The following is a 15,771-nucleotide window of genomic DNA, read 5'->3' as shown; positions in this document are numbered from 1 at the left end:
AAACTTATTGACTATTACACGAAACATTTTATTAAAGCTGATTATTTTCTAGCTAGTAGCTATGACGACAAAGTTGTTTTCCTTCGAAATATTCCCGCGGCACGAAAAGTACTTTAACATAACCATTGCGATACTAACTTGCTGAACACACAAAAACGCCGCCGAATAATTGACAAATGATTTATTTTATCATAACTTGTTTGAAAATGAATTATAAACAAGGCGCAAAATAGTAATAAACCTTGTGAAATATGGAAAAAAGTAAAAATGCACAATGTGGACACGGTTTTATTGAAATGTGATTTATATTTTTACAAACTTTGAAGTTCTAATTTTTTCAACATTTGCCATTTTTGACAATTCTAGTTCTTTGTCCAACATTTCTTGCGCTTTTAAGCTTCTTTTGTTGTAAATCCCAATTGCGCGCTCTTGTGCCCACTCGCGGGGCATCCACCACGCTTCGTGATCCGTTAGAGTGCGCCATTTCTTGCCTTGTTCTACGGAGCAGTTGCGTGAAGCTATTTCTACATATAAATTGTTTGTGTATTTTAACTTCAATAAAGTCGATTACAGAAATCAAACCTTTGTAAGGAACTTTGCGTTTTGAGGCTTGTTTATCAACGACACGGAAGGCCTGTAATATAATTGAAACCGGTTTAGGTTAGCAAATCTTTACTTGTCAAACTTATTAAACACTCACTGATCGCTTCTCATCGTTCATTTGTTCATTTTTCAAGCGACTCGGTGGTCCGCAAGAAGGTGACGTCATTCCTTTCTTTTTGCGACGTCGTGGTGACGTCATATTGGGGCTTTGTTGTTTGTCTTGCTTGAATCGAACTGGTTTCTTCGGTGCGTTGCCGCTGGGTGGCGCGTCAACGGACTGAGTCACGTGAGTAAAGTTGATTGACAGTGGGATATTAAGCGAGGTTAACACACAACTACCTGTTCTTGGGTGGGTGAAATTTCCTGGTGACTTGTGGTCGATTTGTTCTGCATGACATTGAACTTGACCGAGGTCGTCTCGTATCCCATCGAATCGAAACGTTTGTCCTTGAGATTGCCCGCGTGGTCACGTAACTCCATACGTCGCATTTCACCGGGGCTCTCCAACCGTTGTGCCGATAACTACGCACAATTACGTCATTTTGTGACAATAACTTGAGTAGATCGCGTTTACTCACTGTTGTTTCCGCTGGAGGGCGCTCTTGCGGTGATAACTTGATGTGTTTGACATTCGCCAAAGCGTGATACTGAAAATTAAATCAGGCTTAGTTTATGTGGTTCATATTTCAAACAACAAAATTATAACAAATCTTACCGTGTCTGCGGCGCTCATTGGCGAAAATCTGTTAAACAAATCAAAGTGGTAAAATATAGTTTCATTTGTTGAACTTGTTTTTACCTTTATTAAAAAACCAAATTACCAAGGATGTAGAATAAAACGTACTCATTTTATTAAACAGACGTTCCGACAAAAAACATTCGTCTTTATCAGTGAAATTATAATGTAGCCTACAAGCGGAAACAAGCGCGTTCAAATAGACTAAAAAGCAAGGATCTTTGGCAATTTGAGCCAGTTTCGCCTGTGCTGTACACCCAGTTGTGGCATCGCACAGACTAGGTGAGGCATGGGGTTGTACCCTGTTGCTCCCAACAAACTAGAGTGCTGTTAGATGGCTACACTAGTCAATACAGCCTATCTTCCGTCACCAGCTGCACTGATGAGACCTTATAGGTCGAAACAGTGTGCACTGCTCCCTACCCTTTCTTCCGGTTTAAGTAACTTTTATTTTGATCTAGTTTACTTATTGTTTTTTTCTCCTCGCCTGTTGCGTTACTGCATAGGAAGGAGACGACACGAACAAGACCGGTTGGTCGTCACTTGTTGAGGCGAGGTGGGGCCACTACATAGGGAAAAAAAAAAAAAAAAAAAAGTGTGCACTGCTTGTAGTTTGGCAAATTGGTTTTTATTATAGTTAATATTTAAGTCTGTGTTTTACCTAAATGTTTTTACCTGTTCTTGGTCGGTGGTGAAGTTTTGATGGATCTTGGCATTGGAATCGGACAAAACGCGTCTTCCACGTTTGCCTGAGAAAAAATGATGTTAACCAGCATAATTTGTGGGTGAAGAAAACTAAATACCTGCTGAGGTGATATCGTTGGTGACGTAGAATGTGCATCATGACGTAATAAATGATCGACGTATTGCCCAATTTTCTCCTGAACTTTTGACTTCTCTGCTTCCTCTAGCGCCCGTCCGTGGTAAACTATTTCCACCACTAGGTAGTGCGCTGCTTGCTTCAAAACACAAACAAATTTGCACGTTTATTTCCATAGTGTAGCAGCAGCGGTGAGATTCAGCCGGTTTGCACCGGTTCTATAGAACCTTCTCACGAAATTTTATGATATTAGCGAACCGGTTAGCATTACTGGTTATTGTCAATGGACTTTTTGTAACAGAACGGGCTGAAAAATATGACTTTTGTAACATAACCGGCTGAAAAATATGACTTTTGTAACATAGCCGGCTGAAAAATATGACTTTTGTAACATAACCGGCTGAAAAATATGACTTTTGTAACATAGCCGGCTGAAAAATATGACTTTTGTAACATAACCGGCTGAAAAATATGACTTTTGTAACATAACCGGCTGAAAAATATGACTTTTGTAACATAACCGGCTGAAAAATATGACTTTTGTAACATAGCCGGCTGAAAAATATGACTTTTGTAACATAACCGGCTGAAAAATATGACTTTTGTAACATAGCCGGCTGAAAAATATGACTTTTGTAACATAACCGGCTGAAAAATATGACTTTTGTAACATAGCCGGCTGAAAAATATGACTTTTGTAACATAGCCGGCTGAAAAATATGACTTTTGTAACAGAACCGGCTGACAATAATATTTGAATCCAACCACTGCGTAGCAGTAACAAAGAGACGCCTAAGCTTAGTCGTCAGCATGGAATTTAGTACCACAAAGACTACACTAAACATCGTGCAGAAATATTGCGGCTTAAAAAAGCATCATTCATTGGCACACAAGCGAAATCCAACATACATTTTGTACACACTGGCTCGGCTCTTAGTGAAATGACGTTCTGATTCCTCAATATGCATAAAAATCGATGCTTTGTTTGTTGAAAAAAAAAAAACGTTTACATAAATTCCATAAAACGTGCTGCATTCCATGGCGGCCACATATAAATCTGTATTAGTTTAAAATCACGTGACTGCTACAGTGTGACACCAACTCACCGGCGACTTCGGGACTGAAGGGGCAGGAGAGGAAATACTTCCAGGTTGTCTGCTGTGGCGTTTCTTTACACGAGGTTTCGGGGTTGGGCTACAATAAAATAACAACAACATTAAACACAGAACATTAAATACAGCAGAAACATAATAACTTGTCTCTCACCGATCTGGAGTGTGGGGAGGGTTGGAAGTGACGTCACTGCGCGGGGTACGGGTGGGGGTTTCCCCTGTTGACGTAGGGGACCTGGAAATAGGGGATTTCCCGCCTTTGGGGGTATTTTCCTGAAAGCAGATTTAACTTTTGAATAAAAACCAAATTGCCAAGGATGTAGAATATAACGTAGCCTACTCATTTTATTAAACATACGCTTCGACAATTTTTACAGATGATGTCAATTGTTTTTGTCAAAACATCTGTTTAATAAAACTAGTACATTTTATTCTACATCGCTGGCAATTTGGTTTTTATTAAAGCTACTGTTTAAGTCCGTGTCTTGTGTATCTAAGATTTAACACTAGGAAAGAACTACAACATCAGTATCACAGATTATTTCAGATATCATTTTATTTTACTTACAGGACTTTCCACCCGATTTTGTAAAACTTTTTTCGTCGTTGACGTTAAATCATCTTTATGACGTAACAAGCCATGATGTTTCCACCCGGGTTTTGGGCTTGTTTCATTCGAGCGTAAATTTTGTGCAGATTTTTCGCTTCCCAAAGACAAATCATCGCGCTGTTCAAAAATTTCACTTCTTGCCACTAAGGGTCGTTTCGGTTTGGCCACGTGATTCCGCGATAGCCAATCACCGTCCGACGCGTCTGATTGACCCAAATCCGACAAAGTTTCAACTCGAATTTCGTCAGCTGATTTACTTTTCCTACCACGAAAAATTTTGGCGAATATTTTTAACAAGCGCCATTTTTTCTTTTTCGGTTTTTCTTCACTGATTTCAGAATAATTGTCAAAACTTTCAGAATTCGCGTAACTTGAATTTTGTTCTTCTATTTCTTCGTCATCTCCGTATTCCATTGCTGCTACATTACGGCTAGTTTTTTATTTTCAACCTATTTTTTGCGTTGCATTTAAAAGTTACTCAAAATCCATTTCTACAACTTTTTATTCACTGAAATTAACACTGCAACAAGCCTTCAACCTGCTCTATTACGTAACAATAGCGACAAAATGCGCACTGTTTCGTAACTTAAGTATTACTGACATAAACCTGGATGAAATATTTGCTCTGCTAATCTGTATTTAAATTTATTTGTGTGACAAATTTGAATTACTTACAAGCAGTGCAAAATAGGCAGCGGTTTGCAGTTACTATTTAATTACCGTTCCAGTAATTTAATGTTGTTTAGTTTCAAATTAAACTTCGAATTAGTTTGTGTTGTGGACAGGAACGTTTCCACAGTGATATTTTTATGATTGCACAAACCTGGATAATTTAATCTTCAACGGTTTTCTGGAACAAACTTTTTACACACAGGTATTTGTACAAACAAATAGTTTAACCAGCGTTCTGTACGTATAACGGATACAAAGATATATTTCAAACATAACGAAACAATTTCTAACTAAAATAACTCCTACTATTTAACGAAATGCAACAAAAGCAATAAATATGCATTATCAAGCAAGGCTTCAAGTCAAACTATTGATATTGAAGATATCAGGTTTACAGTTGGGTCAAAACGGTTTCATGGTATAAATTTCCACAGTTTATTCCACATTAAGTAATTTTTTGGTCCAGGTTGAGTAAATTATTCATCTTTTTTCAAACTTGTACTGACAACATCTGCTGCTACATCAGCGGCCATTTCCTTGCCTGAAACAACAACAAACTTGTTCATTAATCAGGTTAAACTTGCAGTTTATCATGTGTTTCCTATCAGCCCAAACTAAACAACGTTTCATAACTAAAGTTTAACAATTATAGTCAAAAACTAACATCAAACTTACTTACACACAGTATCCCACCAACATCATAAATGATAGATATTTAAGTAAATAATAATCTTTACAAAGGCAGCGTTTAATAGAATAGCTAAATGCTAAAATTATCTGCATTGAAACTCTCTGTGTGACATGTGCTGGAGGTTTTGTGGTTTGAAATTAACACTTGAATAACATGTTGTTACATCACAGGTATTTTACAGTCAATGCATAACTGCTTGCATCGATTTCTACTGAAAAGTTCTATTATGTGTTTCTGTTGGAAGTAGAATTTATAGTTATGGGCTACGAAAGTTTGATACAAAACAAAATATTGCAACAAAATAGTCTTTCAACATCCTGAAGTTGCACATCAACACACATGAACGACCACATACCATCCTTGGCAGCTTTGTCAACGAGTTCTTTTGCACCAGCACCAACACGGTCGAGAACACTGTCGATCTTGTTCTCGTTACGGAGGATAAACGGACGTATGGTTTTCTTGTAGAGCATTGCTGAGCCGTTCCATGAAACAGGAGCCATACACCACAGAAGGAAGACGCACTGCAGGAAGAAAAATATACTTAAACCGTTGCTACCTGACCTAAACCTGTATAATGCATTGAATATGCATAAAAAAAATCATGAATGTTGTATTGAATCACTTAAATTTGTTGTAACAGAGCAATAAAAATAGTGTGTGTTTAAAATAAATAAGAACATATTGGTTTGATGTCTTTAAATTAATTTCTAAAATCATGAGTGAAAATGGAAATAATCTTGTAGTGTGAAACATTAATAATTACAAAGCAACAGACTTGAGCAACTAAATCCGCTTTGAACAATGAACTAAACACTATTGAAGATTGCTTTATTGATAATTTGGATACTTGGAAATTGCCCCTGCTATGAAATCAGCCAAGCTACTTGCTGCTATTCATGTTGTGATGCATTGCACGTACAGGATGCAGATAATGCTTCACGCACAACAACAACAAACAATGCATGGTTGTTATATTTACACATCCCTAGCAGATTGTAAACGTAGATGTAAAGCTGCTACCCTATTAACATTTTGTAAAGTAAAAACACTTTTACAAAATTGGAAATTAATGAAAGTTAAACAAATCGACTAATTGCAGAAAGTTTCAAGAGTCCATTAATTCCAAGATCACAATCACAAAATGTATGCAAGAAATGTCTCATAAACTGTCATTTTAAGGTCAAAATGTGACAATTGGTTGTAAGTACTGTTGGTTGTTTGCTGCTTGAGTGCATTACACTATGCATAGCAGTCCACAGTCCCATGTGAATTAAGGAAGCGTGGGAGAATAATTTGATTACTGAAACCTCTGGAGCATCCCCAAGTAACCTATCCCTGACCCTACCAACACCAGTACCACTCATAAGTCAACCATTGCTCACATAAGCAAGGAAATTGTTGATTGACATTATTACTCAACTGTTTAGCTATAAAAACGCATATATATATTGGAATTGTAGAAACAACATAGAACACAAAATTTAGTACAGTACAATAAGTTTTAAGAAGCAAATTCAATTTTTTTTACCTTTCCGAGGAAGTAGAATGGAAACCAAGAGAGCAAAAGGTCGCTGAAGAATTCCACGACACTGAAAGTTGCAAAAACAACCCAGTACATCAGCCACTCGGTGTCGTCATCTTTATTGGCTGACTCGATCGCTTTCACACTGTTTACAAAACATATTAGCTCACAGATGTAATAATAAACATTTCTCATTCTGCATTTTGCCAGAAGAACCAGTTTACTATCCCATAAAATGTTATTCAATAATACAAAAAGTCCTTGTCTGATTTCCAAAAAAATGTACGGAAAACTTATTGTTTTGTGATAAATGTTTGGTTTGAGGCAGACTTTTAGTAAACATTGCAATCATATAACCTTGCAACCTTATTAAATTAACTTTAGTTGACTGCACTACAACAAGTGTTATTGAACTACATCATGCAAAAGATGAATTGTTTTATCAATAATCATGCAAACTAATGCTGAGGTTGAGGTATGATTAGTATGAAATTTTCATGCAATGAATTCACACATTTCAATCATTAATATGTTTGGCTAACAGTATTATACAAGTTAAGGCAAATTACAACACTGATGCAATGCCTTAGAATTGACAACTGTCCTTCAAAACCATTCATTAAGGTCATAGACTGTGTGATATTTCCACAGTAATTTACTTTGAACGTCGGGTCACTTCAGCTAACAGGGGTACTTACGATTTATATGCTGGGTATGCAAATCCAACTAAATTGCAAATGAAGGCTGCCATATAACCAGAAGCAAGCCATAAACCCAGAAAGCCTGCGATGCCTGAAACGTTGAGGAAATATTGAAACATGCAAAACTAAACAAACACAGGCATAACATCAAAATTTTTCTCTCGACAAAGTTTTAACATAGTAAGATAAAACCTTGCTGGATGACATTAAACATTCATGTAATATGGACCTTAATGGGATAGCATGCAACAAAACTGTTTTTGCAACCATAAAACCTTACCAGAATTCATTTCATCATCTGGCTTGGACAGAGTTATGGGAGGGGTAAGACAAACAGGTAAGAAGGGAGTTATACAGGATTTTATAAAAGATTCTGGTTGGACAGTCATAGCGACATACTACTCACACTAAAACTTTACTACGAGTGAAAAGTACTGATTTGGTTGAAACAAAAATAAATGATTAGTGGTGGGAAACAGCAAGACAGAAACATGCTGAGGTTTTGGTGCAAACTATCATGCAGCACATGCTGTGAAAAACTCACGAGACATATGCCGGGTACACAAATCCTATGAGGTTGCATAGGAGGTCGTTGGCATATCCAATCACAAGGTACAAGGACAAAATTGTCCCAAAAGCTGTCGAACAATTTAACCTGGTTACTGGTGGACCATGTTAAACTGAGGAAATTATAAAACACTGCACAGCACAAATACACAAGTGTTCGTAACCAACCAAAGCATATTATGCAAATACACAAATATATCAAAACCCCGAACACTTGGTATAAGTGGTTTAAATAACACATTTTTCCTTGTCATGCCTCCATGCTAAAAGTCAAATCAGTACTGTTTAACACTTTCATGTGACTAAATATGCCAACCAAAACAATTATTTTCAATCAACTGATCAACTAAAAGCTGAGAGGGACAAAGTTGGTGCATTTATAACTTCCTTCCCTAAGCCAAACATATGGGACTGCTTTTAAATGGAATACCAGGCTCGCATCAACTTCAGATGATTCTCACCATAAAGTGTCTGCTTGTGTTCCAGCTGTTTCTTTAATCCTGATCTTTCAAGGAACTCTTTGAACTGATCGATGCAGTTGTGAATAAGCTCAATCGTCGGGTTAGACATAACTTATGTTAAAATTTACTAAACACACAACTATACTAAATACACCTGCAAATATTAAACTGGCCTTCTATTTTCTCACAAGAGTTTGCTTATTACACAACTTTGTTTTGATTGTAATTCCATGCTACTGTGTGGAGAATGACTCACTGACACTGATTTCCTTAAAAGTATATCTGTGGTACAAAATCTAAAACTGAAAACAAATAAACACTTTTTTTGCTAAACGAAATTCTGCATGACTGCAAAAATAAGTATTGATCTATAGTAAGTAAAACAATACACTTTAAGTAAAATTTGTACATAAAACCATAATGTTACTAGTATGAAATCTACAATTAACACGTTGACTGCCAAGGGATATTCCTATGTTGTGCTTAAATTTGCCAAATATGTTTCAGTGGCGTTATGAAAAAAAGTCAAAATATTTTGTGCCATGCTACGAGTTAACTCATAGTAACATGCTGGTGTAGGGTGTCTTGGTGTTGCCACAACGCATCCACGACGTTAGTTCGAGACGCCAGCTTGTTTTAAGCGTGTTACAAGCGAATAAGTCTACTACAAGTATACTCGTATCTGGCAAGCCTGGCTAGATCGGCAACTACGAGATTACTCGTAGTTGGCAGTCAACGTGTTAAAACAAACATTTTTGTGCATTTAAAAATTGTGCTAAAACATGTGACACCGCATTAAAAACATATTACAGACATATAGATAAAACATGTGACACAGCACTAAAACATTGACATCCACAAAGCACGTTCTTACCTAATACCAAGTATCGCTTTTTAACGTTTGTTTTCTTTTCCACAATATCTAAATAGTTGGTGATCACATTCTTCTCAGCCAAAGCCTCATCCAATTTCTCCATCATAACTTTGGGTGAAAATGCCGCCATTTTATTGCTTTATTAATAAGAAGATTAGTAAAGTTTATTTATGAGACAAATTATCTGTAACACACAATTATATAATTGTTAAGTGTGAATGAAAAGATATGAAAAAATCATATCAAGCAATTCTATTAACATTTACTTTTGCAGTGTAAATACAAAAAAATAAAAGGGAGCACACTATATATTTGTTGTAATTAAATGTTGCATATACCCTATTTAAAACAGCAAGAAAGATAAATTTCAGTGCAATTGGAAATCACCACATTAATTGTTTTTGGCTGCATATCATAAAGTAGTTAGGTAATAACTAGTTAACTTTAGTAAAGAAATTCTTATGCATGATTTTTTATGCAGGTTGATTTTTTTCTAATTTTAATCTATTTCTTTAATGTTTTACTCTTTGTTATTTGCACACTGCATTTTCAAATAAGTAAGATACATATGTCTTGCGAAAAAATGGACAATATTTTACATGTGGTTCTGACTGGTGCTGCACAGCCACGGGACATGTAAAATTCTTGGTCACAAACTGAAAATAATCACATGTATATTTTATACTTGAAATAAAAATGTTGGCTGTCGATTATTTTAATTCAGTTTTGATCAAGACAGAAATATATTTCAAAACAAGTTACTTGTTGTTTACATTAGGTATAATCTATAATATACGGTAAAAGTAGCAGTCCACGATATTGTTTAAATTGCAGCTGGGCTGGTGATTAATGGAACAAGTTAAAAACCACTGTTTTAAAACTTACATAAAACTGACATTATCCTTGGAACTAAGTCTACAATAAGTTTTAGGATGCCTCATAAAAAGACAATTTATATTCGAGTGCTTACAAAATGTTTCCAATTTATATTTGGCAAAAAAAGCAATGCTCATTTTTGATTTACCTTTTTAATAAAACCTGCTACAACCGGCACCACTTAATATCAGTAACACGACATGTCATGGACGGCGGTTACGGCGCCAACACCTTAGTTGCGAAATCGAGAAACAAACGTGCTGAAAATCTGAAATGTTTACCAACCCAATGACGTCAAAAACAACCTTTGCCCTTCGCCGAATGTGTGGAGAAATATTTATTACGCGTTTTCATTAACAAAATATTCGTTCCTTTTGTTTAACTGAAAACTATTTTAACATTTAAAGAAACAAAAAAATAATAATAAAGTCCCAGCAGCTTGTGCTTGTACAAACCTACAACTTTAAAAAAGTTGAAACGTCACAATAACCCATTGTATATTGCTTTGTTTTATGTACCTACGTCATAAACATAATCAGAACTTGACTGACAAAGCTAGAAATATTTCCTGCATCAAGTTACAGTAAAGATGGGCAACTTTATGTATTACCAGCTCCAGCCTGAAACTATTAGTTATCACAGACAACAAGATTACAACGCACTGGGCCAGCGCAAAACCGACGTTGTCAAGGATGAGAATGAAATAGATTTGCTGCACAGAACCTACTGCGCCGACATATTCTCCCAGCGAAAGCACATCAACGAGAAACGAAAACTTTTAACCGACGTTTCCGACGAAGCCTACGGAAAACGATTTCCTCAGTGGGAGGCAGAAGATATCGGAGATTTTAAAATCCAGTTTGAAATTTTCGATTTAAACCGGGACGGCTTGATCGACTATAAGGAAATGAATATGGTTCTGGACGAATTCGGTGAGACGAGCAACGAGGAAGACCGGATGAAATATTTCCGGGAAATCGATCTTGACGGATCAAATACTGTGGATTTCGAGGAATTTCTTCTGGTACTGAATAAATTGCAACAAGCAGCAACTGCGGGCAAAGCTGGTGGAAGTATTGGTAATATTATAGCAAAAGGAGCTCATCAAGTGAAAAACCTACGTAGAATGTCTGTTTACAAACAATTGACAAATGGATTGTTTTGAAATCTGGTAATTTTGCGGTTTATACCCGTTTTTTTGTGTTGGCTCGTTGCGTTTTTTTTCTTGCAGTTACAAACAATTTCAGCAATTATTAAAATGCTTGTATTTTGTGCTCCACTGAAAATGACATTTAAAAAGGGTAAAATACTAATTTGAAAAGGGCACAGTGGTAATTTTTTAAAAAGCATGCAAAAAAGTAAGGCCAATTTTGCCCGAAAAATATGCAAAAAGACGATAAGGGCAAGTACCAGACACATTGAAATCTCAAATGAAAAAGTTTAAAATCATGTAAGTTATTGCACCACAGTAAGCAGAAAAAAGCAACAGTACCAACAAACATATCAATTAAAACCAACAATTTTTTCCTGGAAAAAATGGCTGTATTTAGGTTTGGGAAGGGGGAAATGTAAATAATATATCTTCGTCTGTGCCAAAACTTCTCCAGGCATCCTCAAAAGACTTTAGACTGCAAACAGAATACCCATCTAAAACAAATAAAAACAATGTACAATACTGACCACCATGGTGTTTACAAACATGCTCACCTTTTGCTGAAGGATCATGATAGAATATTTGTTGGTGCTTCAGATCAAATCCAAGCACTAGGATGAAATGTCCACAATAATCACTGTGTCTTTCCTGTTTCTTGTCATTTTGATCCTCTCCAATATTTAATGACTTCATATTTTCAACAAGAAAATCTTCCTGGATTGTCTGAAGTTTTGCGCTGTCAATCAAAACTATAACTGGCTGTAATATAAAAAGGAATTGATTTGGTAAAAAGATTTGTCACTTTTCCGAAGCAGGATCAACACTAAAGCCATGCAGTCAAACAAGATGGCATCAATATGGCAATTTCAACAATTTCACAAAGTATTCAATAGATTCAGTGATTCAGCCAGTTCGCACCGGTTCTACAGACCCGTCTCACGAAATTTTATGAGATCAGCGAAACGGTTAGCATTACTGGTTACTGTCAATGGACTTTTTGTAACAGAACTGGCTGAAAAATATGACTTTTGTGATAGAACCGACTGACAAAACATTTGAATCCACCACTGGATATATTCCGAAACCAACCACAACCAAAATGATTTAGCTCACCTGCGTATGAAGAATTATATGGGATATTATGAATTCCAAAGTTATTTTTCTCTTTTCAACCAAAACGTTGTTTTCACAGACCATTGCAAACAGTCTGTTTGCCCTGTCAGTTTCTGCATCAAAATTTGCTTGATTTGCATAAAAAGGTTCATTCACAAATGACTCATTGACCTCTGTGAGGAGCGTGAACATTTCATGTCTTATTTCTGTTGGTAAAAAAGGTGAATGATTACTACAAACAACAAAATACACACAAAGCAACCAACCTAATAACATGCATAGATAGGCAAGATCAATGGTCCATACACTATGATCCATGTTATGTTTTTCAATTGCCAATTTTACTGCATTTTCTGGGAAATTGCTGCAAATAAATCAAACTATGTATTTGTATAAATACAGATAGTTTAAAAATAACTGGTTACTCACCGAAACGCTGCAACCATTTCCAGACAAACGACTCCGCAATCCCAGTTTGCAACCTGCTGCTGATGAGGAACTTTCAAAACTAACCCATCACACATTTTGTCTCCACATTGCTCAGATATTTTATCATAAATAACAGATTGAGGCACGATAGTTTCCATCCTACTGTGTATAGCAAACCATCAGCTAAAAATATCTTTACTTTAAAGTAGTAAATGCCTAAACAAAACATGTAAAAATCCTAAAGAAATAAAATAGAAAAAGTATAAATACAAATGTAACACATTGTTCAGATTTATAAAGCGCTGAAATATTCTAGAAGACTTCAAGCAGTGGCATGAAACCCTAAAACAAATTCAACAAACTACAGGTGCAAAATTAAGTTATAAAAGCTGTAAAAGTTTATCAATTAAAACAGGATTTCATGTGTTTTTATGCTTTTTACTCAGTCAGCTGTAACTCAACAGTCATTTTTTCCACAACTTGCCACAGCGGAAAACATGTTTGAAACTTTGCAAAGTCAATTTTCTCCCCGCAAACTTTTATGGCATTTCTTGTTATAGCTTCAATCTGATCATTGTCAAGTGCCGGGGAAAACAACAAATGATAGAATCTGTAAAGTTCGATCCCTCCAATGTAACCGAATCTCCGCACATCAAGAAGATCAAATAGGATTTTTAATTTTTCACTTGGTGGCCGAGCAGTTGACAAAGCACTGAATAAATTCACAAAATCCTTTGGATACAAAAGACCACTCCGACCTCCTAATTTCTCAGCAAACAAGTATCCAAGTTTATGTTGATGAATTTCAGGGATTAATAAAATATCTTTGACGGGAACACCAACTGTTTCATCTTTCGATTTGCTCGCATCAAGGTTGGAATATCGCTTCTGGATTTCCATCAAATACTTGGGAGATAATTTTGTTTCTTCCAATATTTCTTCCTGTTCTTCTTCAGTGAAGTAAGAAGCACCTTGTCCCTAAAATAAAATATGTATACAATAACAATGTGTGCATAGGGACAGATGTAATTCAGTATAACTTGGTTGAAAAACTAAGAAAAAAAATATTTACCATTTTTTCTACGTCCTGCCTTCAGTTGTTATCAGATATTCACTTTTACAGCAGTCTATGATATTCATGTTCTGTAAAAAGTTAAAACATTTGCATATACAGCATTTTTAACACAAACATTCAATACTTAATTCAAAAAAGCGTGATATATTATAAATATCCTAAGTTGTGTTTGACAATAACAACACAGATTGTGTAAATAAAGTGTGGTAATGATAAAGTGAAGAGAAATACAAGAAAAACATTGCATGCAAACATGAGGTTTGTGATAAGTAACTACAAGTCTGCAATTCAAGAAGCCCTGAGAATAATAGGCAAAGTAACACAATTTTCACTTTACATAAAATGTTGTGAAATTTAAACATGTATCGTAACTTTTGTCTTTAAATCTTTGGACAAAAATAAACAAAACTACCAACAATTTCTTTTGTTAACTCCATTTTCTCAAATCCACGTTTAACAACTTTCCCCAAACTGAGTTAAAAGGATGAACAAATTTAATGGGTTGGTTGTCATTGGTAACCACTGGCCGCCCCTCATTGGCCCATTTAAATATGCTTCCCTCCAAATTATAGAGTTTAATCTGTTGTGAATCATAGTGAGGCAAAAGTTGGTTTATAATATCACACGATCTGTAGCCAACAGCACAATATGCTACAACATACAAACAACATTCAGGTGATGAAAAACTAGAAAGTATCTCATTTATCTTTCTGCGTATATTTTCCACATTCTCAGATTTAGGTTTGTCATAATCAACGAAGACAGCATCCTTGAATTGACTGATATCTCGTTCTTCCTGAGTCCTAACATCCAACAGTAACAACTTCTTATTGTTGTCTCTTGTTTCTTCGGAATAAAACAAAGAATAAAGTTCATCTGTGGAAATTTGTGGAACAGCTGAGAATCTCTGTCGAATTCCGGCCAGTGTGATTCTCATTCCAAGGCTCGGGTTTATCGGTTGCGGTTTTACTTCATCACTCATAATTGCACGGTTCGAAATTCACAAACAATGAAATTTTTGTTACTTGTTCTATTACCACTGTTTTACTTCAATGGTAGACCACTTAGACCCACTTTAACACCAATCAATTAACCTTCTTGTTATAAAAGTTTTAAAAATTAAGAAACAATAAACAGTAATTGTGTTCAGAAACAACAACAAAACGTTCATCTCATCCGTAATGATGTAGCCCCGAAATTTCTGAATCGGGAATTTCCCTAACCTGCATAAATTTATTTTCTATGAACGTTAATTTCATCTTTTCATTGGCTTATCGGCACAACATTTCTTTAATCCAGTAATTTTGCACACACTTTTTCAGCCAATAATTTTTAACACAAATACGATCTGGTAACACGATTAAAGTAGTTTTATTTTCATATTGCCTAAATAATGTCATAATCATCATTGTCAGAATATTATCTTATTAAACTTTTTACTTTCATCCGTCGACAACATATTGTGTTTGTCTTAATCATAACTGCGGAACACATAAGTTTGGTATCAAGCCCTTTCATAAGTTCCGAGAGGTTTCGAACCCGCACTCAACAAACCAAGATGGCATGCGAGACAACCGTCCATTGTTACGAGATAACCACTCGTTGTTACGTGTCCACCGCTGACCGAAGCCAGATATCGCTACTGTCATTAACTTGGTTTTGAGCAAACAAATTCATGTAACGGGAAAAGGTAATTTACAGTTTATGATCCAACGACAAATATTTCGTTACTGTGCCAAAAAGTTGAGAGTAA

General features: G+C 35.7%; 6 protein-coding genes across 10 annotated transcripts; 1 reads left to right on the top strand and 5 right to left on the bottom strand.

Moving 5' to 3' along the window:
- Positions 1 to 303: 303 nt before the first annotated feature.
- Positions 304 to 1,119, bottom strand: LOC145233298 (uncharacterized). Its single transcript, XM_080098005.1, has 4 exons — positions 943 to 1,119; positions 701 to 880; positions 583 to 634; positions 304 to 524 (listed from the first exon to the last, which is right to left on the bottom strand). Exons 1-4 carry the CDS (start codon positions 1,090 to 1,092, stop codon positions 304 to 306), a joined length of 603 nt encoding a protein of 200 aa, XP_079954131.1. The 5' UTR covers positions 1,093 to 1,119.
- A 3,391-nt stretch (positions 1,120 to 4,510) lies between these two features.
- On the bottom strand, positions 4,511 to 10,516 carry LOC145233299 (receptor expression-enhancing protein 5-like). Of its 5 annotated transcripts, none has more exons than XM_080098009.1 (6): positions 10,397 to 10,516; positions 9,373 to 9,509; positions 7,468 to 7,561; positions 6,776 to 6,914; positions 5,600 to 5,768; positions 4,511 to 5,094 (listed from the first exon to the last, which is right to left on the bottom strand). In XM_080098009.1, the coding sequence occupies exons 2-6, from the start codon at positions 9,500 to 9,502 to the stop codon at positions 5,030 to 5,032; spliced, it is 597 nt and encodes a 198-aa protein (XP_079954135.1). In that variant the 5' UTR covers positions 9,503 to 9,509; positions 10,397 to 10,516; the 3' UTR covers positions 4,511 to 5,029. The 5 variants fall into 5 exon arrangements, with proteins under 5 accessions (XP_079954135.1, XP_079954133.1, XP_079954132.1 ...); XM_080098007.1 differs by lacking the exon at positions 7,468 to 7,561 and adding an exon at positions 8,015 to 8,108 and having other exon boundaries at positions 10,397 to 10,469; XM_080098006.1 differs by lacking the exons at positions 7,468 to 7,561; positions 10,397 to 10,516 and adding an exon at positions 8,015 to 8,108 and having other exon boundaries at positions 9,373 to 9,574.
- A 42-nt stretch (positions 10,517 to 10,558) lies between these two features.
- LOC145233301 (uncharacterized) lies at positions 10,559 to 11,522 on the top strand. Its single transcript, XM_080098012.1, has one exon. It carries the CDS (start codon positions 10,838 to 10,840, stop codon positions 11,411 to 11,413), a length of 576 nt encoding a protein of 191 aa, XP_079954138.1. The 5' UTR covers positions 10,559 to 10,837; the 3' UTR covers positions 11,414 to 11,522.
- LOC145233296 (protein GUCD1-like) lies at positions 11,497 to 13,104 on the bottom strand. Its single transcript, XM_080098002.1, has 5 exons — positions 12,944 to 13,104; positions 12,781 to 12,878; positions 12,515 to 12,720; positions 11,956 to 12,160; positions 11,497 to 11,895 (listed from the first exon to the last, which is right to left on the bottom strand). The coding sequence occupies exons 1-5, from the start codon at positions 13,099 to 13,101 to the stop codon at positions 11,795 to 11,797; spliced, it is 768 nt and encodes a 255-aa protein (XP_079954128.1). The 5' UTR covers positions 13,102 to 13,104; the 3' UTR covers positions 11,497 to 11,794.
- A 77-nt stretch (positions 13,105 to 13,181) lies between these two features.
- On the bottom strand, positions 13,182 to 14,081 carry LOC145233304 (uncharacterized). The gene is made up of 2 exons (XM_080098014.1): positions 14,016 to 14,081; positions 13,182 to 13,921 (listed from the first exon to the last, which is right to left on the bottom strand). Exons 1-2 carry the CDS (start codon positions 14,016 to 14,018, stop codon positions 13,382 to 13,384), a joined length of 543 nt encoding a protein of 180 aa, XP_079954140.1. The 5' UTR covers positions 14,019 to 14,081; the 3' UTR covers positions 13,182 to 13,381.
- A 3-nt stretch (positions 14,082 to 14,084) lies between these two features.
- Positions 14,085 to 15,219, bottom strand: LOC145233303 (uncharacterized). Its single transcript, XM_080098013.1, has one exon. It carries the CDS (start codon positions 14,998 to 15,000, stop codon positions 14,446 to 14,448), a length of 555 nt encoding a protein of 184 aa, XP_079954139.1. The 5' UTR covers positions 15,001 to 15,219; the 3' UTR covers positions 14,085 to 14,445.
- Between the last annotated feature and the right edge of the window lie 552 nt (positions 15,220 to 15,771).

This window comes from Phallusia mammillata, chromosome 6 (assembly GCF_965637545.1).
Source record: "Phallusia mammillata chromosome 6, kaPhaMamm4.hap1.1, whole genome shotgun sequence".
Lineage (NCBI taxonomy): Eukaryota > Metazoa > Chordata > Ascidiacea > Phlebobranchia > Ascidiidae > Phallusia > Phallusia mammillata.
The sequence above is the reverse complement of the archived record's forward strand: the minus strand, read 5'-3'. Positions and strand labels throughout refer to the sequence as shown.